Source organism: Mustela putorius, unplaced genomic scaffold (assembly GCF_011764305.1).
Source record: "Mustela putorius furo isolate JIRA1106 unplaced genomic scaffold, ASM1176430v1.1 tig00003853_pilon_pilon_pilon, whole genome shotgun sequence".
NCBI classification, from domain to species: domain Eukaryota; kingdom Metazoa; phylum Chordata; class Mammalia; order Carnivora; family Mustelidae; genus Mustela; species Mustela putorius.
Window position 1 is genome coordinate 87,306,230 of NW_025422005.1, and position 23,124 is coordinate 87,329,353.

At 33.5% G+C, this 23,124-nt stretch overlaps 1 protein-coding gene across 8 annotated transcripts in view; it reads right to left on the reverse strand.

The window, feature by feature from the left end:
* COL11A1 (collagen type XI alpha 1 chain) overlaps nucleotides 1-23,124 on the reverse strand; it is a 208,736-nt gene that overhangs the window by 18,206 nt on the left and 167,406 nt on the right. For all 8 annotated transcript variants that reach the window (XM_004775160.3, XM_004775159.3, XM_004775161.3 and 5 more), the window contains 11 exons: nucleotides 21,029-21,082; nucleotides 19,339-19,392; nucleotides 18,276-18,329; nucleotides 14,814-14,867; nucleotides 14,099-14,206; nucleotides 13,751-13,804; nucleotides 13,080-13,133; nucleotides 12,024-12,077; nucleotides 5,285-5,338; nucleotides 5,057-5,164; nucleotides 4,539-4,592 (listed from right to left, as the gene is read on the reverse strand). In XM_004775160.3, the coding sequence (XP_004775217.1) occupies nucleotides 4,539-4,592; nucleotides 5,057-5,164; nucleotides 5,285-5,338; nucleotides 12,024-12,077; nucleotides 13,080-13,133; nucleotides 13,751-13,804; nucleotides 14,099-14,206; nucleotides 14,814-14,867; nucleotides 18,276-18,329; nucleotides 19,339-19,392; nucleotides 21,029-21,082 (702 nt within the window). The remainder of the gene's footprint in view (nucleotides 1-4,538; nucleotides 4,593-5,056; nucleotides 5,165-5,284; nucleotides 5,339-12,023; nucleotides 12,078-13,079; nucleotides 13,134-13,750; nucleotides 13,805-14,098; nucleotides 14,207-14,813; nucleotides 14,868-18,275; nucleotides 18,330-19,338; nucleotides 19,393-21,028; nucleotides 21,083-23,124) is intronic.

Below are 23,124 nucleotides of genomic sequence, written 5' to 3' on the forward strand. Positions count from 1 at the left end.
CATTTTAAATCATTTCTATAAATGTACATAAACGAGCTAGAGGAAATGAGGATTAATTCCTCTAAGCTAATAATTTCTTATGAACTTGCAAACATTATCTGAGGGCAAATTTACCAAGCAAAATAAGTTTCTTATCATTTTCATCAGGTGGAAATAGAAATTGGTAAAGTTATGATATTGATAGCATTTATAAAGGCTCTGAACTGGGAATATATAAAAAATACCAATTCTGCATATAAAAATGCTATTCCAAGTACATATTTTCTGTTTCCTATTTAGGATATTGCAAATTGAAAAACCCTAGGGAAATACATAATTCATAAGTAATAACTGAAAAGGAAAACAAGGATAATACATTCTTAAGTGTCTAGAATATACAATCAAACATTTTCCCCTGCAGTATTATGCTTTACAGAATATTTGCTTTGGTATGCATCTCAAAACTCTAGTGCACTGAAGTTTAAAGAAACTGTAGATCCCACACTATATTTAGAATGCAATATCATGAAATAATATTTAATTTGGCGAAAAGCAAATGCTTTACTATTTAAACCAGGTGAATCATTTTGGAATGCTACGTATCTCAACCCTGCCTACAGATAGTTCAAAGGTAGCATAAAAAAAAAAAAAATCAAACTGCATTCAGTAAGCCATCCTACCATTTTTTTCAGGCACTTACGGTTTGAAAAATAATGCTATCAGATATTTTATTTATCAGTATGTGAATAGAAGGAATGTCTGATTATATTATGGTAATTTTTCATCTCTTTTTCTTGTTGACTACCTGAAAATTTGATTCAACTTAAAAAATGCTTTTATTATTCTTTATATAATCTCATCATTGTCCTTAGCTTTCTGTTAGCTCTCATATGTACTAGTTAATCTATCCTCGGTTCCATATGGTGATTCTAAATATATATGTACATAAATTCATGCATTTATAGAAGTTTAATTTTTACTATGAGAAATGTCTAACTTTTAAAGTGAAAAATAAATACTGTACCATATCTGAACTCTAGTAGAGCTGATTACAGAGTAGGCAAGAACCAAACACGTAACATTTTAAAAGTTTTAAAAGATCTGTTTCACTCTCAACCCAAAGAATTTCCATTTTAAAGGTTAACATAAATTTGTATATAAAATACCTACAAAATACCACTTTAAGTAAAGTCAGTGTATAAGGAAGTGTATAAATGCTCTCTGATAAAACAAAAAGCCAGAGGAAAAGGCAAGGCATCCATACAGCTGAACGCTCTGTTAAAGCACGATCATCTACCTGGGTAGCTGGCTATCTAGAGTGATGAAGGCACGTTAAGTCCTACTTACTGAACAGCTAAGTTGTATTTAAAAGTTGGGGAAAGGGGAATGTTGGGTGGTATTGTCTGACTAGTGGACCCTACAGCAGGAAGTTTCAGGCAGCTTCCAGAAAGGGCGAAAGAGACCCAACAGGTAGCTGCGGAAATACGGTGATAAACAGGCTTCTGAAACGTGTGCAGACTGGGATGTGCATGTGAATATATTTATAACTGTAATGAGGAAAAACACATTATGGAAAGAATATTCAGATGAATTTCACATGGATTAATTTCAGAGATGAATGCAAATTTGCAAGACTTTTGAAATCTCTTATTTTTACCTCCCACATTTTTAAGCCTTCCATACACATTTAAGCCTCTTTTTTTCCTCCTTTAATAATCTTACCATACTTCTGAGGAGGGAAAGGTCCCCAGAGGAAAGGGCATTTTAACAGTCCTACTCTGAATACAGTTAGCATTCTCTACTTGATTCTATTATAGTACTCACCTACTTTATACTCTAACTGCTGTAAGCATAATTTATTTATTGGTCCTTTTCATTTGTTTAACAATCAGTGTCTTTCAAACAAATTTAGTTAATTTTTTTTAAGTAAACCCTACTCCCAATGTGGGGCCCGAACATAGAACCCCAAGATAAACAGTCACATTCTGTACAGACTGAGCCATCCAGGCACCCCAAATTTAGTTACTTTTCACAAAAACATGAAATTGTTTATTTTCAAAACATCATTTCGTTCTATTAATAACTCTTGATTTGGTGCTCCTAGCGCCAATTAATGGTCTAAGTGCTTTATGTATAACTTATTTAATTAACATAAGAATCCTATGGGGTAGGAGATATTAATATCCATATTTAATTCATTTAAACGTCATAATATCCCATAAGTAGATGTTACTGATATTCTAATTTTACAGATGAGGAAACGAAAGCTAAATAAATAAATAAATAAATAGGTTTCCTAAAGTCCAGCACATAAGTGGTAGTGTTTGTTCTTGAAACGAGGGAGCTTGCTTGAGAGTCAATGACCTTAACCATTAACCATAATCAAAAATTTACACTAAAATAATTTGTTCTTAGCTGAGTTGAAAAGCTCATTAAATTGCCTTAAGAAGCATCCTGGGGGCGCATGGGTGGCTCAGTGGGTTAAACTGCTGCCTTCGGCTCAGGTCATGATCCCAGGGTCCTGGGATCGAGCCCCGCATCGGGCTCTCTGCTCAGCGGGGAGCCTGCTTCCCCCTCTCTCTTCCTGCCTCTCTGCCTACTTGTGATCTTTGTCTGTCAAATAAATAAATAAAATCTTAAAAAAAAAAAAAAAGCATCCTGAAGATGCCCATCCTCACTTCATGAGAACCAACTAATTTTCATTAAAATTAAATATCACCAAACTAATTGATGAAATTAAAACTTTAATTTTCATTAAAATTAAATATTGTCAAACTAATTGATGCTATGAAAAAGCTACAGTCTAGTCACATTATAAGTCCTCTCTGATTAAAAAAAAAAAAAAAAAAAAGGAGCCAGAGAGAGGAGAGGCATGGTACCCACACTGTTAAATTCAGAAGTTTTTCACTTCACTCTGCCTAAAAGGGTTTGCATTGTTCTGCCCCTTGCTCAGTAAACTCACATTTACCTAAGAGTCAAAAATATAAACTTTTACAAGCTGGAGTCAGGTGGTATATCTGATGGTTTTATTTTTAATATTATCGGAAGGAAATCTTCAGCATGATGTTTTTTATTTCATCTGGAGAAAGGTCAGAATACTTATTGGAAAATCTGAAATAACAAGAAAAAAATCTCTGGCAAATTTTAACGTGACATTAAGGTGAATTATTTTTTTTCCAGGCTCTGACTCTTCAGTTAGGAGTTTACCATATCTAAGGAGAATATTCCTTATACAGTGGCACAGACCTGGGCTTCAGCCAGGTCCCTGTTCTGATGCTAATGGGGTCATGTGCAGATTTGATAATCTCCTGCTTGAGGTCACTCAAAATTTGATAACTTTTATCCTTATGCAAAAATAAATGATCTTTAACTTTTCAGTAAAAGTTAAAAAAGTTATCTCTGTAACATGAAATATTTGCTTTATTTTGTGACATTTTTACTAAAAGGAATGGCCAAAATTCCTCCACAATAATTAAGATTAGGAATCCCAGTTTTGATGGCATTCTGGGTATGTAATATATTCATGATAAGAGGTATTTTTGTAAAATGTAAATTGCTCTACAGAAGCATTTGACTATTTGAATCAATACGCATCATGTTTGTATAATGCTGTAGGTTTTATTAGCTATTTTGATTAATCCCTTTACATACAACTATTTTGGGACAATGAATTTCAAATGCCTCTACAATAAAATAGAATCTGTCACTAGAAAAAATGATTTTTTATTACAGTTTTTTTTGTTTGTTTGTTTATTAGAGAGAGAGAGAGCACAAGGATGCAGACTGGCAGGCAGAGGAAGAGGGAGAAGCAGACTCCCCACTGAGCAGGGAGCCTGATGTAAGGCTAGATCCCAGAACCCCGGGATCATGACCTAAGCTGAAGGCAGACTCTTACCAACTGAACCACCCAAATGTCCCCAGAAAACAATGACTTTAAAGGCAAGACTTAGATTTTCACTTCCGCCTAGGTTCGGTAGCAGGTTTAGCCTTGGCACCTATAATGAACTCCTATCTATGAACAGTGTATGCTGGTCAGTTAAATGCTCTGTTGCATAGCTCAAGCATTTTTTGCACATAGGGTTTATGATAGTAACCAAGCTTCAGTTGTAATAATTATGCCTTTCTTCACTAATGGAGGTTAATGTTTTATCTTTCAGCCTGTTTCAGAACAATTTATTTGGTGAAGGAATCACTATGTGCCTGTGCCAATGTCATTCTTTTAAATGAAGTGCCAGGAAACGAAGTGTAATTGCATGCATTTGGGGAACTGTCCACATTTGGAAAAGAACTGGCTGGACCATTAGTGGCATTTTATTCAGAGTGGAAATACATTTTTTTATCCAAAGGACATAAGAAAGGAAAGATCTGATCAAGTGGCATATTTTCCAATAATCTATCATTGAGGATTACGTTCCCCTTTTTAAGTCTAAGTAGTAAACTTCCTTGAATATTGTACAAAATATAAACTAATTTATAATATAAAACTTCAGAAATTCTAGCTTATAAACAATTTTGTTTCTGGATTTCTCCCTTTCTAAATAACAAAAGATCAGACTTACCATGGGACCAGGAGGCCCATCTTGGCCCGCAGCTCCAGGGAGACCTTGTTCTCCCTGTAGAAAATAAACATAATGGATTTTTTTAATTAACAAAAGCGTAGATTTTTTTTTTTTAATTTCAGTTTTGGAAATCCAAAAAGAGAGAACGCAAAAACATCACTTAGGCATCCTATCACAGGCAGAACATCTACAAATGTTATAAGCAATTTTGAGTCTTTTTACATTGTGTACGTCTATACAGATGTATGTATAGAAACTGTACATTTTTGAATTCTTAGGGTTCAGTTTCTATTCTGCCTTTCTGTGTTGGAATTTCACCTTGCACTTATTAAATAAACGACATATTTAGGTATTTGAAAAGTATCTGGCTTTAATTCCTGCATAATATTTACTGAATTCCCATAAAACAGCCACACAATACCTTATGAAATGATGCTGACATGCACATTTTCATTCGTAATTTTTTGGGGGGGAAATAAAATATTTCCAAAATGGCATCTTTTAGCAGAGATGCTCACCACTGGGCCAGGGATGCCCCGAAGACCCTCTGGACCGGGTTTTCCAGCAGGTCCCTGAGGGCCAACTGGGCCCGTTTTTCCAGGAGGACCTTCGGCACCTGCTTCTCCCTGTTAGAAAATAAAATGTGTGAACATGTTGATAATGAGAAAATATTTTTTTATATTATTAAAAGTACTGAAATAGATGTTGTTCAATGTGTCCATAAGACATTCAAACATATATTTTACCTTTGCACCTTTTTCACCTTGTCTTCCCTCTGCACCTGCAGCTCCGGGAGGACCCTATAAACAGAAAACTGCACTTAAAACTCATATTGCATATAAAACTAACATAACTGAAGACTAATTCACAAATACTCCAGTTTAAACTCTAACAGAGTCCAATAAACTGTGGCTGTCTACAGCTATTTAGTTTAAAACACAAGGAGAAAAATCAAAACCCGTTTATATAAAAACTTGCAGTCAGAATATTAAAAATAAATGATTAACAGATAATCACATCATATCAACGTAAAGAAACAGTAATTTTTTTAAGAAATACTGTTGGCTTAGTCACTCTTACTGTGTTAAATACTCAGGTATCATTTTTTTATCTTGTATAATTTAGAATTAGTTGCATGTAGTAGATTTCCCTTCCATCCTTAAATGTGTTTTAAGATTGGCTCCTTTCTCAATCTTAGAACATCCATATGCTATGTATTCTTATAGGATCATGTTCAGACTAGGGCAGTGTACATTTAAAATCTCGACTGTCTCCCTCCCAATCCCATAAGTGACTCTTAATCTCACAAAACAAACTGAGGGTTGCCGGGGGGAGGGGGTTTAGGAGAAGGGGGTGGGATTATGGACATTGGGGAGGGTATGTGCTTTGGTGAGTGCTGTGAAGTGTGTAAACCTGGTGATTCACAGACCTGTACCCCTGGGGATAAAAATATATGTTTAAAAAAATAAAAAATTAAAAAAAAAATAAATAAATAAATAAAATCTCGACTGTCAGCAGAAATTTTATTTTCATTTTCCAGAACTATGCAATTCACATAAATGAGTGACATAAAAATACTTATCACCACTTTTTAAAATCTAGTATTAGAGCAAGAGCAGAAAAAAAATATCTTCACACTCCATATGTCATCCAACAGCTTAAGAGAATATTCTGGTGTTTGCCTGACTTCTGCACAGCTGCATAGATTGCTATGGAGAGATGCTAATTACTAATTTTTTTAAAGCTATTTGTAATATTACTCCTTGACGGTATCTGCATCTTTGTAAGAAAGCTGTCAAATCCAACTTTCTATAGTTCTTTTTTTGTTAGCTTGTGACTTTTAACAATTTATTAGTATTCCTGAATTTCCATTCTTTCATCCATAAAATATTACCAATAAAAATCCTCTTGCTCAGGGCACCTGGGTGGCTCAGTGGGTTAAACCGCTGCCTTCAACTCAGGTCATAATCCCAGGGTCCTGGGATCGAGTCCCGCATCAGGCTCTCTGCTCAGCGAGGAGCCTGCTTCCCCCCTCTCTCTGCCTGCCTCTCTGTTTACTTGTGATTTCTGTCAAATAAATAAATAAAATCTTTTTTTAAAAAATCCTCTTGCTACAGAATTGTTGTTAAATTTAAATGAGATAACACATGTAAAAGTATTTTTCAAGCTTTCCAGTGCAGCAGTATCAAATAGAGATATGGAATATGGTGCTTAAGAGCATAAAGCCTGGACCCAGACTGTCTGGCCTCAAATCCTGGCTCTGCCACTAATTAGTTCTGTGATCTTTAGAAAGTTATATACCATGTCAGAGCTTCAGTTTACTTCTCTGCAAAAGGCACAGAATAATAAGAACTATTTCCCAGAGTCATCATAAGAACTCAGAGAGCTGAGAAATATAAATGGTGTATAACAGCACCTAGGAAATAAAGACACACTGAGCAAACACTGGCTCTTGTTACTTTTGTTACTAAGATTATTAAATTTTTTATAAAGTATTTTACCTATATTTTTCACCATGTTGGCAACCTGAGACTCAGATCAAACAAAATAGACTCTCAAAATACATTTGTAGACACCATGTCAACAAATTACTTTTTCCAAACATGCTGATTATAATACCTGAAAAATATAAATTCCATGTTTGAAACTACTTGTTTATTTTTTTAAACTACTTGTTTTAATTGGAAAATTGTGAGTTGGCTAAAAAATAGATTTACCATGATCCTGTAATATAAAATCAGATTTTGACATCTGATATTCATATTTCCTTCTTACATTTACATAGTCATCTGTGAAATACAAAGCATGATATTTCTAAATCTTATAATAAAATGAGAAAAGAGTCACTTATAATATAAACATAACATTCAAGGTATCAAAGAAATCATCAAGTTTTCAAGCTAAATAGGAGATGTTATAATTATCATTATATCTAAATTTTGTTTCTATTAATTACATTGCCTCCTCACACCATTTCTTAGTAACTTCCAAATCAACAAAAGCCGGACACTTGGGTTAACAGCCCAGTAAGAACACGATACAATGCTTTTGACCTCTAGAACTACCCCCAATCCATTTGCAATAATTTATTCTAAGACACATAAAATTTACAATTTTATAATAAAATATTTCATGTCCACTAATCAACTGAATTTTTACCATTACTTAACAAGCATTAAGATTCAATCTAATTTTGAAATTTTTTGCACAAATTCTAACATACATACAGTCTGAAAGAGAAACTCTATGATCTCTAAGAAATTACATTTCCTTTTCTCCCAGACTCTCTTGTTTTCTATCTGTTTACTTCAATTTTTGCAATGAATTCTACTCAAAATCAGCAACCGAGATTGAGGTTGGAGGTTGGAGAGAAGAGTGGAGATGGTGTTAATTGTTGAAAATAAGGTTAGGTAGAAGGATGACTTTCTCTTTTCCAGAAGCCATATTAATATGCTAATGGTGAGCACATGCTAGCCTTTCAAATGGTCTTTTAAATCCACGTTTGAAATGAGTATCAGGCACTTCATTAAAATCAGAGTATTCTGTGAATTCATTTATCTTAGAAAGAATCAATGAATACAACCTTTGTTATTATTTTCTCAATATCATCACTGTAATGCCATACATGATCAGGCACATATTGTGCCTCAGCCCAAAGAAGAAATGTACAAATTCTGAAACAGTCTCTTGAGGCAGCAGTATTATGTTAACAATAATATATTCTTAAAACTTAAGTTTTTCTAGGGTTGCCTGGTTGGCTCAGTCATTAAGCATTTGCCTTGGGCTCAGGTCATGATCCCAGGGTCCTGGAATCCAGCCCCAAATCGGGCTGCCTGCTCAGCAGGAAACTGCTTCTCCTTCTCCCACTCCCTCTGTTTGTGTTCCTTCTCTATCTGTGTCTCTCTCTTTCAAATAAATAAATTAAATTAAAAAAAAAAAAACCCTAAGTGCTTCTTTTTAATTTCATGTTATTTATGCAAGAGGATTTCTGCATGTAAGCAAGCATCAGCTTCAAATAACTCCTAGTGTTAAAATCTTGTCATAAATTATTTTGGTATGATACTTAAAATATTAGCATATGCAAACCTAAACAACCATAACGACTGTGATTTTGGAAATAGAAATTATTTTCCTTATTCTATGAAGGTTTTCCTTAAACTAGTGACATCCGGGTATGCAGTCTTCTCAAAGGATCGCATTTACACACATCAACATTATAGAAGATTTATAAATATCTAGATCTTTAAAAAAGCAAGTCATCAGCTCTCTAAAAATGTAACAAAAACATTGCTTTTCCTGCAAGAGAGAAAAGAAAATCTGAGTCTGAAAAGCTTAGAGAATCTAAACACAACACACACACAAAATTGCAATTCAAATAGTTTCTCCATCCCAAAAGAATTTCTTCCCTCTTTGAATGAATACCTGACATCTGTCATGGTGGAAATCCATATTAAATGGATTTTCTCTGTTCTTTATCTCATTTTTCCCATTTCCTTTTTTTTTTCTCTCTCTCTTTCTTTTTTTTTTTTTTTTCCCCCTAAGGATTTTATTTATTTGTCAGTGAGAGAGAGAGAGAGCACAACCAGCAGAAGTGGCAGGCAGAGGCAGTTCCCCGCCAAGCAAGGAGCCTGATTTGGGACTTGGATGGAGGAGTCGATCCTGGGATCATGACCTGAGCTGAAGGCAGATACAACTGACAGAGCCATGCAGACATCCCTGTTTCTATATTTTTTTTCCAGATGGCACAGATTCTTTGTTAAAAAAGACAGGGATAAAAACAGATAAACACACTTTTTCTAGAATAGAAAAAAATTAATAATGCGTAAAGACCAATTCTCATCTTAGTCATTTATTTCTCATGTATTTGCATAAACAGATGGTCAAGGACTTAATCTAGCAAACTACTGGCTGTAATTTCATAAACTAATGACTGTTCTTATTGGAAAATGCCTCCTAGAACATGAGACAATAAAACAGACTCCAGTTAATTTTCTACCAGTAAACACTTAAACGGAATTTTTTCACCATGAGAAATATACTTTATATAAAATACACAGCTTAAGCTTCTCCCCACTAGTCACATTTTATAATATTAATATATAATCTATCTATTCTTCCATTCATGTAAAAAATATTTAAATTGTCTTTATGTGACAGAAATGTGCTGTGGATAATACACAAAAAACAAAAAGAGAAAAACCCCTGTGAAATCCTAGGAGTTCATGAAGTTTAGTTATGAAGATAGACATCAAAATTAACAAAGACAGTACATTACAAAATATGCTAAGATGAAGTAGGTGTATAAAGTAGGCACATTGTTCTAGTTTGACAGTAAGGAAGGCTTTCCTAAGAATCTAATCTTTGATCTGAATCTTTGTGTGGGTAAATATGGGAGGGTTGTTTCCTTCTAACACTTTATCTTTTGACCATCCACATTCATGCATAAAAGCATAGGGGTGGAAAGAATATATAATAAGAATATATGCACATATATAATAAGAATATATATACATTATACAGGGTGTGTGTGTGTGTATACACAAATATATACATATATATATCTTTCTCTGTATTTCTACCAATTAATAATTCAATTATTTTAATTTTTTATTGTGAACTTTCCTATGGCAATATGAGCTAGAGTCTTTAAAATTCCATTTAAGGGGCGCCTGGGTGGCTCAGTGGGTTAAAGCCTCTGCCTTCGGCTCAAGTCATGATCCCAGGGTCCTGGGATTGAGCCCCGCATCAGGCTCTCTGCTCAGCAGGGAGTCTGCTTTTCCCTCCACCGGCCTGCCTCTCTGCCTGCTTGTCATCTCTGTCTGTCAAATAAATAAATAAAATATTTAAAAAAAATAAAATTCCATTTAACAGGTAAATTTTGTGCATTTTATAATGTTGAATTATTTTAGTGACTTCTTGGAGTTTTTTCAATAAAAGAGCATGGAACTAGCTCTTGGTTTCAAATAGCTATAATGATAGCTTGAGATTAAAATTCCATGGTTTATTGACATAAACTGTACAATCTTCCAGTGCCTTAAGGAAATGTACATTTATTCTCCCGTATTACAAATACATGACAGAAGGTACATGTACTACAAATGACAACTTAATTTTCCTACTTGTTCAATAACAGTTAGAATCTTGTTTCTCAGTATCACTGCCACTTGCAACACTCTGATCAATATTCTATTAGGAAGGTTTATTATCATTTACTCATCCATCTAGAAAGTTTTAATGGCATTCAGACTGCAGGCAAAAATAGGCAAGAGATCTCAAAAATCATGTTACACTTTGTAATTACTTTCTAAGAATAACAGCCCAATGGTTGTTTTGTAATACATTTTTTTTCTACCAAGATCATGCTTTGGGGCTGCCAATGACAACAATAAAAGGAAAACAAAATAATAAGAACCTTATCTAGGATGTTGTTAGAATATAAGAAGGGGAAGAAGGAAGGCAAAAAAATCACTTGGTCAGTGATTGGAAAATCATATTCAGAGAAGATGTTTAATATAGACTAAATTCATTTCTGGCAAAGACAAATGTTTGTAAATATGGACTCGAATTCATATCGCCCAGGGACAAAATTAAAATTTGTTAGTACAATATGTAAATGAGGATGTGTAGTGTGAAAATCCTCCTAAAACAAATCTACCATTAGAAAACAACAGTGATCTCTGGTCTCTGTGCCCTTGCATTAATTACCGAAACGGGGATGAACCTAAGAAATGTATTTTGTTTGCAGAGAGGTCAGAAAATAGACTAAAGGTGATGCAGGGAACAATGTATGTTGATATAAATGCTGGGAGAAGCAGGTCAACAGACATGGCTTTATTATGAAAATAGTACAGTCATAAGAAAAAGACAGTTCAAGTGAATCTCCTAGGATCTACTGGAGGCAGTATTTTTTTTTAATTTTTAATTTTTTATAAACATATATTTTTATCCCCAGGGGTACAGGTCTGTGATGGAGGCAGTATTTTTAACAAGATCTCTTTATTTCCATTTTCCTGTTATCTTTTGTTAAAATCCGGCCATGTTCCCAAATCAGAGAAGCTTGATAAGGTAAAGCAAGCTAACAGGACTTGCGGACTGATTCCTGAGCTCTCTCTAATGATATCTGCTTTCAGGTTTTTACCATGTTTTTAGCTAGTATTAGGCTTTGGCATTCCATCTCCCTCTACTGCCCCAAGAGTTGAAGTTCAGGGTTCCATCCATCTTTTGTAACAGCCTCCGTTTGTACAGAGGGGAGACCTTAGCAAAGAGAAGTAGGAAACTACTTCTTCTTGTGACAGATTAAATCTTTTGAAGTGTATTCTATTTTAATAAGAATTTTGACAATTGTAAAAAATTACCCTGTTCTCCATCACTTACATCTTTCAGCATCATTGTAATGTGCTGCCTACAGCTTAAGAATACTATGTAAGTTTATATACACAGTAGATAATGAGTGGATGTTTCAAATAAAGAATTTTAAAAGCTTACTCTTTTTCCAGGAGGACCTGGTGGGCCAGCCTCACCAGACGGGCCAGGAGGACCCTATAAAATGTGAAAAATACCTTTTAAACAATTAAGCATCATTTTAGGGCTCACAACATTTTTCTACATTTGGACTGATACCAAACTTCTTTCTTCATCTCCCCACATCTACCTTCCCTGGTACCTAGGCTTTCTCTAGATATCTATTATTAGAGCTAGTAAATTCAGATGGAAAACTTTTCTACAGCTGGAAGAAAGTGAATCAAACTCCTTCTTCAAATTGTTCCTTTAAAGAGTGCTAACTTCTATCTGACAAACATTCAGTAGACATACTAATGAAGAGAATCGTATGATTAATAACTTTACTCATATTACATACATTTATGAAACCATAAAACTGTTACCTCTCAATTTCTTCTTGTACGGAACTAGCATTTCTATGCCTAGGAGTACTCTGCACATTGGAATAGGTAAGTCCTATCTACACAGAATAAGCCTACAAATATCCAGTGGAGATGGCTCTAGAGACACAGTTGTGTTAGGGGTGAGATTTGTTTGATTCTTACTTAACTTAGTGCCTTCCTTTAGCTCTCTCTAAATTACCATAAGTGGCCAAATCCCCTACTGAGTCATTCTCAAATTAAAAAAAAAAAAATAGTAATAGTCCAATACAGTGCTGAATTCATTTAGATTGGTAATTACAATACAATCATGCTAAGGATAGGCTGATAACATAGCTGTCTTCATTTCAGACTTATTTGTGTTTTTAAAATAACTTTTTATTTAATACAAATAGATAGCTATATTTGACATTGTATGACAAAATCATTGCTATGGTATTACCACATTTTTTATTATGAAGGATACTTACATTTCTTCAATCACATCAAGTAAGAAACTCCATTTAAGTTTGACTTTGAACTGAAATTCACATATAATTGATAATCCTTTCGGAAAAATGTATACCCACATAGCTATACTTTTGAAAGGCTCATTGTTTTTTTGGAAAAAAAATGTCTTGAGACTATGTAAAGATCTAATAAAAATAGTATGCTTACTTACCGGCTGACCAGGATCTCCATCTTCACCCTTGTCACCACCAACGCCATCTTGACCCTATCATAGGCAATAGAAAGTGATCCCAGATATTTCTCACTGTGAGTTCACTTTTATTAAAACAAAAGGTATGATATATTCTCTGACTCCTTGAGATAAATTATTATGAAATGGACAAATAGAAGTCTTGTTAAAATCTTTCAGTTATATTTTAAGGATTGTGGTATCTCTCACTCTTTCGATAAAGATTTGTGAAACTGCCACCACATTAAATTTAAAATACATTATGCTGTTAATATAAGAAAAGAAAGAGGATGTAATTAGCATACAAGGCCAGTGCATCCTTGCACCATGAACAAATACGGCACACTTTGAGACAGGATTTACAGCATAGGAGAAACTGAAATAATAACAATGCTGCTATTCAGATAGTTTGTACAACCCAGCAAAGTCTGGAAAACTAACCCAAATGAGGAGAATAATCATGCAACAGAGGTCCAATTGCCTTCAGCTATAAGGATTTAATTATTGTAGCTGTGACTGTAGTTTACATTTTCTTTTCCTTTCTGTTTTTGGGGGATCTACTGAAGTAATCAAGAACTTTCTTTAATTATTAATAATAGAGACACTGAAACCACCATATCAAAATAATTCCTTTCTTTTCCCATAATACTTACTGCAGGGCCAGGTTCCCCAGGAGGACCAGGATCTCCAGGAAAACCAACAGGACCCTAGTACGATGTTTTTAAAAGAAAGAAGATAAATAAAAATATTTTTTATAAAGTCATGATATTCTGATGTTTAAGAGCTAAGTCATGGCAAAACCATATGCAAATATTTCCCTTCTTCCACTAGAAAAAAATTTTAAAAATAAAATTAATGGACAATGCTAATGGATATATGAAATGACGAAGAGTCAGCTTCACCAGATATGGGCCAGAGTTTCATGATTTCTAACCTTTCTATAAAAGCTCCTACGTGGCTTTGACATAGATGCCACTGTAAGGGGGACCAAGCTCACTTACCGGGTTACCCTTCGGGCCATCGTCACCTGGTGGTCCCTTAGCACCAGGAGGTCCGGCAGCACCAGGTGGGCCAGCTTCTCCTTTCTCTCCTCTTTCTCCTTTGGGGCCCTATAACCAAGTTAGAAAAAGAATAATTATCTTACAAGCTTTAAATCAGAATTTCTTAGCCTCAGCATATTGGATCAGGCAACTCTGCTGTGGGGACGGAGGAGGGGCCGTCCTGTGCTTTGCAAGACGTTCAACAGCATCCCTGGTCTCCACTAATTTGATCCCAGCGTGTGACATCAAGAGTGACATTCCACCATGTGTGATGTCCAATGTCTCCAGACATTGCCAAATGTGTCCAGGGACCAAATTCACTCCGGGTTTGAACCAATCTACATTAGAATGAATACTATTCTAATACAATCCATCCATGTTTCTTTGATGTAGCACAGTTTGTTTTTTTTGTGAAAGGGCCACCAAAAAAGGGCCACCAAAAACTATAAACAGCTTATAGTTTTAATGTTCTAACTTATGTCTAAAAAATGTCATTATTTTTTTTAATTTCCATGTAAGTCAAAACATGCAATTTTTTTTTTTATTAAACAAAAAGGTTCTGCATTTGTGATTATTTTTAATGGAAAAGGAAAAGCAAATAACTGAATTACAGCTAGGAGTTAAGTTACATGTTTAATATGTTAACCCCCTACATTAATAATAAGCTAGCACTTACGCCTGTGCCTGCTTCCCCAGGAGGCCCTGGGTTCCCTGCTTCTCCAGGTTCACCCTATAAAGAGAAAAGCAAATGAACTTCAAAACATAAAAATGACAAACACAACAACAACACAGGAATGATAATTTCACATTGTAAAACTGCCTTCTATTATGACCATGACATTTTCAACTAGACCTTATACTGGTTAAAAGGCAGTAGAATACTTTATTAAAAGGAAGGTGTCTATCTTATTACTGACCTCAGTATTTCAGTGAGGAGGCACAACTGGGTAGACTGAATGCTACAATTCTCATCAGTTTGTCAAAAGAGCATTAACCTTAAGTTACCACCAAGCCATACAAAACAGACACCTGCATGTTTCCTAACAAATTTTGTATTTGTGTTATATCAGTATTCATATTACAACTTAGTTTGATTAACGAACTTTCATTTCTTATTAAAATATTAGTTCATTTTACCTTTATAATAACAATTAAGCAAATCATGTGGTAGTATTTTGATAATCCTATAAAATTTATTTAGTAGAAATCTAAGAACATAGAAAAATACTGTATTGTAAGATAGATAAAGATACTTAAATACTAATTAAAATTACTCCTTTTGAGGATATGTGTATTATAAATTCGTTAGCTTCTTTGTTCTCCCGTATAACTCTGGATGGCTATTTTCTAGTTCAGCAGACAATAAATAAACCTCCTAGACTAGTAGGTTTTAGTTATGGAAGTCTGTTACATTGAATTTACTGAGAAAAGCATAGTATTTTCTCCAAGTGAAATAATACAGTATATTCATGTGCCATGTTTCTACATAAAATCAGTGGAACTAGAATTCTGAAGTGGAAATTGTTTTAAATTTTTTTAAAAATGGCAGGTCTGAATTCCCTTTAATTTTTAACTCTATTATTCCCAATAATACTGCTATAAACCCATCACTCATAAATTGGTTTGAAATGCATTATATTAAGTATAAACATAACTCCAGGGGATAGGTTATTCAGTGTACCTAATTTCTGATTCTTTGAGAATATGCACATATTTTAACTTCTTGAATTATCTGCATAATGATGGAAGATATCAAGTATTTTGTAGGAATTTATTAGTAGTAGTATTGTGTATAAATTATTTTCTCTCTCAAGATGAGTAGCAAATACTACCTGTTATTTTAGATAAACCTTACAAATAAAATATTACATTTACATTATTTACAAAACAACAAATCAGCCATCTATCTCGATTGATGGAATAATATATAATATTTTTATGACCTATTATTCATATCTCTGAAATAAGACTAAAGCAGTTTGCCACTCAAATCAACTATAAAATGTCCAATTTAAATGTTTTTATTTAAATATACACAATATACTTCATGATCTCACTTATATGTGGAATTTAAAATAGCCAAGCTCATATAATATGAGAATGCTGGTCACCAGGGGCTGAGGTGTGGGGAACATGAGGAAATGTTCGTCTTAGTTTACACAGTTTTAGAGACAAAAGATGAATAAGATCTGAAGATCTAATATACAACAATGTGAATGTAGTTAACAATACTGTATTCTCTTAAGACTCAAAGTTAGCCAGGTGTTACCAGATAGCCTTTAAACAAATGAAAACAATATGGAAGAAGAGTTTCCCAAACTCCAAACCTCTGGCATCCATGTTTACCTTCAAGAATAACACAAGATGAAACCATAGCAGTAACTGAAGTACTTAAACTTGTTCCTACTGAACCCGCAAGCTTTAGGAAGCCATAAGAGAAGCTGAAAAGGCTTTCAAACTTAGAATTTATTTATTAAGAATTATTTCATAATTTTCTAGGTGGACAAAACTAAAACTAAAGACTAGTTCTCACAACTATCTAGTCAACATTACAGCCAAAAGGGGATGACGCCAAGGGTAGAGGAAAGTTGAGAGTCTGTCTTCATGTGTCTCCTACAGTTTTGCCATCAGAGACCCGTTATCTCTACTACTATTCTTCCTATGACAACTGTACTCAATGAAAAATGTTCTTTAAATTCCACCCTAAATCACTTGCACGTTTTCAACACAAAACATTAAATTTAAAAATATAAACAAAGAGTCAGTAAAAAATACTTGACTTTATGCAGTAAGAATTAGATAATTTTTAAATGCTTCTAATTTAGTAAGGAAGAAATTCTTTACATGGTTGACCATATAGAATTAATTATAATAAAAATGGCAGCATGTGTTCAGCAGATATATACATCAAAATACTATATTATAATCCTCTCACATTTCTTTTTTCTGAGGGTTAAATCTTCTACTTAAAATAAATTAAATGCAATATATGATATGTCAACAATCTTTGAGACTAAACAATAGAATCATTCTTATATCATTTAATTAATAACTAAAAAAATGTATATTTTTTCACTATATAATAGTTTATGGTATTAAATTTAATTCTTATTCCTCAAAACTGGCAAATAACTTATTTTTTTTAAATAAAGCAAATACCAATGTTAATTTTCTTAAAAATTCTATTAAGAAATGAGCATGAAGGCATAAATAAGAATTCAGAGAATCATTTTCACACACAAAAAAAGATGTTTTAAGTGAAATCACTTTCATTAGAAAACAAAGTTATTCTGAGCCCAGATATTATGGCACATGGCAAGTATTTTGAAAAGTGCCAAAGATGGGTCATATTACTAGTAATGAAAATGTAACTCCAAATATGACAAAATGAAAGATTAATTCTTTTGTAATTTGAAGGATTCCTTTTTCCTGTTTAAGTCAGTTACATCAACCAATCTCTTCTCTTTCAGGAATGAGTGTTATTAGAGACACTTAGTCTAGTCAGACATACATGGGAATAGATCCTGACTTAGTTTCTAATGACAAAACTTTGATGAAATTATTGAAATTCTTTAAACTTCAGTTGTTTCAGCTTAAAAACGTGGATAATAATAATACCATCATCAGAGGTGACTGCGTTGATTAAAGGAAATAACCTATGTCCACTACTCATTACCATACACAGCAATAAAAACCACAGTATCTCAAAATCATATTACCACTAATTATTTAACTACTAAAATAGATGGGCTGCAATTCAGATAACTATATGTAAAATACTTAGAAAGACAGAACTGTTAGAAGCACTTAAAGTATCAGTCAATATCATCAAAGTCCTCAATTCTTGATGTGTCAAACTGGTACATCACTACATTCCTCACCTTTTTTTAAAGATTTTATTTATTTATTTATTTATTTATTTATTTGAGAGAGGGATAGAGCGGAAACAAGCAGTGTGGAGGGACAGAGTGGGGGAGAGAGAGAGTGAGAGCTTGAGAGAGGCAGATGCCCTGCTGAGCAGAGACCACTCCCCTCCCCAAACCGATTGAGCAGAGCTGGATCCAGACCCCGAGATCATGATCTGAGCTAAAGACAGATGCTTAACCTACAGAGCCACCCAGGTACCCCCATTCTTCACCTTTTCTCCAACACCACCAACTGAACCAATGGATCCTGGGGGTCCTTGTGGTCCCTGCAATGTAGGAAAAGGAGTATACAGTTATCCTTATTCTTACAATAAAAATAACAAATTCATAAATACATATCTAGTAGTTCTCAAAGAAGGAGGAATACAGGCAAGAATATTCCAAGTCAGTTGAAGGATGGGACAAAATGATGCCTTTATTGGGCTGCCAGATTTACTGGACAGCAAATAATTTAAGTATATTAAATTGATTTTCAAATTCACCAGAACTTTGAAGATATGACAGAAGATTTTCCAACTCTAGTCATGCTGGTTGATACTCGGAACACAATTTCAATCTCTTTGCCCATCAAATAGACCAGAATAAAGGATAATTTTATAGATTTTTGGAGTACATCAAAGTATGACTCTGGTTAAGAATTATGTAATCTATGCAAAAACAGTATGAACCATGTCTTAGCCTTTATATTAATTAAGGGGAATTAAAACCCAAAAACTCTTAGTACATCTGCTCCTTGTCTATTTTATCCAGTTCTGGCCTGACCAAATTAAAAGCAGGCATAACAGAAAAGCAACCAAAAACAAGAATAAAATACTTTTTCATTGTGAAAAGGTGAAATAGAAGAGAGATAAGATCAAATTTTATACATCTGTTAATGGTAACAGTAAGATAAATATGGCATTGCATTTCAAATCCTGTAATATTGGAACAGTAGGTCAATTACTAAGCATAGAGGAGACTGTCTTTGTGTAATTGAGAGGAAACATTTTACACAGTAAAAGGTGCACATATTTTCATGCACATAATTCTCTAACATAACATATCAAATGTGAACTTTGAACTTCTTTAATATTTGTGGTGACTAGTTCCCTATAAAACCTGTTTATTTCCCTATGAAATAAAATGTAGTGAGTAGATTATTTTTGAGCTCTTGTCCATTTACACATTTAACAATAGTGCAATCATACCAACTGTGTTTTAGATACCATCTGCCATTACATGATACTGACACTTAAATAACTTAACAATGATTAACATATATTTCACAGTTCTTACATCAGCTCCATTGGGACCTTGAGGGCCTCTTGGGCCTGGAGGACCAGGTGGACCCTGTAAGAGATGAATATTAAGGTTTATGAGGCCCAAACACAACTGTATTTCTGGTATTTTCATTTTGAGATCAAAAAAACTAAAAGAAGTTTCATGCTATAAAATCATAATCAGTGATTTGATTTTGGATACAACATCATGTTAGCAAATGATTCTCTATATATAGCTATGGAGAAATTAGGACTGCAGGCAAACAATTTTATTAAAAATTAGAAAATTGGGCTATTACTACTGTCTAGTACAATGAATTCATAATACAACAGAAATATGTTATACTAGAATATGCAAGAATGTTAAATTAAAAAAGGAACACAAAGTTGTAATAAGAAATGGTGCTTGAGTAGATTTAGAATTTATTAATTTTATAAAAGTATTTTTTATCTGTATATTCTTTTTGTGTGTGTGTCAACTTTTATGTTCTACATGATAGAATTGAAATAAGATTAACTATTTAGTTGTCTTCCTAAAACAAATGTTCTTCTCCCTGGTTGTGCATTAAAATTACCTCCCGGTACTTTTTATAGAATACTGATGGTCAGAAACCCTTACCTCAAGGTTGTGATTAAATTAGTCTATAGTGAACACCAGGGCATTAGAATTATTTCTAAATGTCACAGCTTGTTCTAATGTCATTGCTGAAAACTTCCTTAATATTAGCCATTACTAATATGTCAGAGAGAAATGTATTAATAACTCAAGGAACCTTAGCAATCATATCTAGAAAGGAGTTCTCAGTGTACCTGATGCTGCTTAGAGAATTAGTCAGTTCTTTGAGTCAGCATTATTTATTATGTTCCCTGCTTTTTAGTTTAATGTGATAAAAAGAATGATTCCTTATTTGAAGAAAATAAAATCTAAAATGCAAGTGCAAAAATATCATAATATATATTCTGAAGGAAATAAGAATTGGGGGCAATGTTTATTGAAAGGAAGGAATGATTAGGAAATATATTCATTACACTTCATTATAGATTTCAATTACCTTGGATAATTGTTTCCTTATCCAAGGTAAGGCTCAATAAACAAATATACATATATATATTTCAAAGTTTCAGTGAACTCTTAGATTTATACTTAGAGCAGAAAGCCAGAATCAATAAGTGCAAATTATTTGGTTGTAACATTCTAATTCAGATAGAATTCCTTATTAAACTAAGAATTTGCTACAAAGAACAACTAAAATTTAATACCATGTTAATGTTAACATTTGCTAATTATTCAAATCATGGGTGACGATTATCTACTCTTTACCTGGTCCACTTCAAAGTCTGGAGCTAAAAACTCATAAATAACTTAAGTTTGGCAGGTTATCTACATGTCAATAATATATACACTTAGAAATAAAAATATGGATAACAACATATCAACCAGTAATGCCATGTATGCACATAACATTACTCCGAAAGAGAACAGTAGAGAGATGTTTGCTGAGAGAGGCTCCAACGGTCACAGATACAGGTTGGGCAGGGAATGGGGAAAGCATCACTGTGAAAAGTCATGGCCTTTAGGACGACTTTGTTCATCTTACTAAACCTGAAGAAAGATATCAGTCAAGAATATGAAATATTCTTGTGAAATATTGTGAATATTGTGAAAATTCACAATATCCATAATATCCTAAAAGATATAAACTTACCATGGGACCAACATCCCCGTTTTCCCCTTTTTCACCAGGTGGGCCCGGCAGACCCTAAGAGAAAATGATAAGAAGACAGTAAGAGTCATGCATGTATTTGAAAAGAAACTTTTGGCCAATTTCTAGGATAAAACCAAAATTAGATATTAAGCCAAATAAAAATATGAAATTAAGATTCAGAAACTGTCATCTGTTAAAATCTTACAATGCAAGTACTAGCTACATTTCATAAAATCTTATACCTATATTTACAAAAAAAATTATGCTTTGTATAATGTTATGCTGTTTGATTTTAGTTAAAAGAACTAAATACACAATTTAATCTGATAATTTCTGGACACAATCATTTGCTCCATCTTTTATAAATAGTGTATAAGACTGCCATTGTAAGGATTTTCTGAAAAATCTTGTCCCAGATTATTTTTGAACACCCTATCCAAGTGAGGTTTTTATAGTTATATAGCAATTTAGCAAAACTCTTTTGAAAATAAATATTCCAGGGGCACCTGGGTGGTGTAGTCAGTTGGGCAGCTGACTTGATTTCCACTCAGGTCATGATCATGGGGTACTAGGATCCAGCCTCACGGGCTCCCTGCTTAGCCAGAAGTCTGCTTCTCTTTCTCCCTCTGCCCCTCCCCTGCTCTTATGCACTCTCTCTTTCTCTAATAAATAAATAAATCCTTTTTTTTTTTTTAAAGAAAACAAATACTTCAGGGTTATTCCAATACATTTCCGGGGCTACAAATGCCTTCTGAATTTTTAGCCTGTTACTCTGACTTCTAGTTCTAGAAATCTACAAGGTCATAAAACCTAGTGTATTGTACTTCCTTTTTTCTCTCAAATTCATTTCCTTTATATCTAGTTGCAGTGTCAACACTTTAGGAAGGGTTCTGTGTTACAGAACAAACTCACAGAGCAGGTGACACTCAAAATTCATCTATGTCTTTATGGAAAAATTATTTTACTTCATCTTGGTCTTCTTAATTAGTTCTTTCATGCAGAATTGTTTATATTTCTTCTTTCATATCTCAACAATACTTTGCACATATTTGAATTGTATACCTAAAAACACAATGAGGTCACTTATTTCTGTACTTAAATCATAAGCTTTGGGGTAGGTGTCAATTTTATCTCTAGCAATTAGCTGAGGATCAGGCAAAAACTAGGATTTCAATAAAATGTTTAATAAATGATGAATGAATGAATTCTAAGAAAGTAAATCAACAGGAAAAACTATAAATAATAAAGTGTTTATTACAACAGGAGGTATGACAATTAAAATTCTCGATTATTCCAAAAGTTTAATCATAGAAAACACAGCTAAATTAATTTGGTTACATAAACTAAAGGAATATATTTTTTAAAGATATGATTTATTTATTTGAGAGAGAGAGAGAGAGATTGCAAGAGAAAGAGAGAGAGCATGAAAAGGGGGAAGGTCAGAGAGAGAAGCAGACTCCCTCCTGAGCAGGGAGCCTGATGCAGGACTCCATCCCAGGACTCTAGGATCATGACCTAAGCCAAAGGCAGTCACTTAACCAACTGAGCCACCCAGGCACCCAAGTTAAAGGAATATTATAGGACTATTAATAAGATACTAATACTCTAAATATTAAACATATATAAATGGCTAATAAAGTACAAATTTAAGTAAATATGCATAGTATAAATTTATCTGTGAAATACGTGTTTAAAATAGGTAAGGTACTTACTGGACAGAAATAGTGAAAGTGGCAACAATTTTTAATATGGTAAGATTATGGATTGTTTTAATTTTTTAATGTTTTAGTATTATACCATTATTTATTTATACCTTATATACTCTACATGTATTTTATTTTTAATATTTGTATAATAGTATTTCAGATATAGTCTAAAAAATAAAAATACACAAAACAAAAGCTCTTAATCTGTGCTGGCATTTTAGTAAAATTATTGATGTGGCACTACACTGCAATGGTTGCAAATTATTTGACCATGACCCACAGTAATAAACACATTTCACCTATTATCCCCTAGCTGTGCCCATGCAAAATGGCTGAAAGATGAGTTTCAAAAAATAATACCTTTAATGCACAGATGATGATCTTTGATAT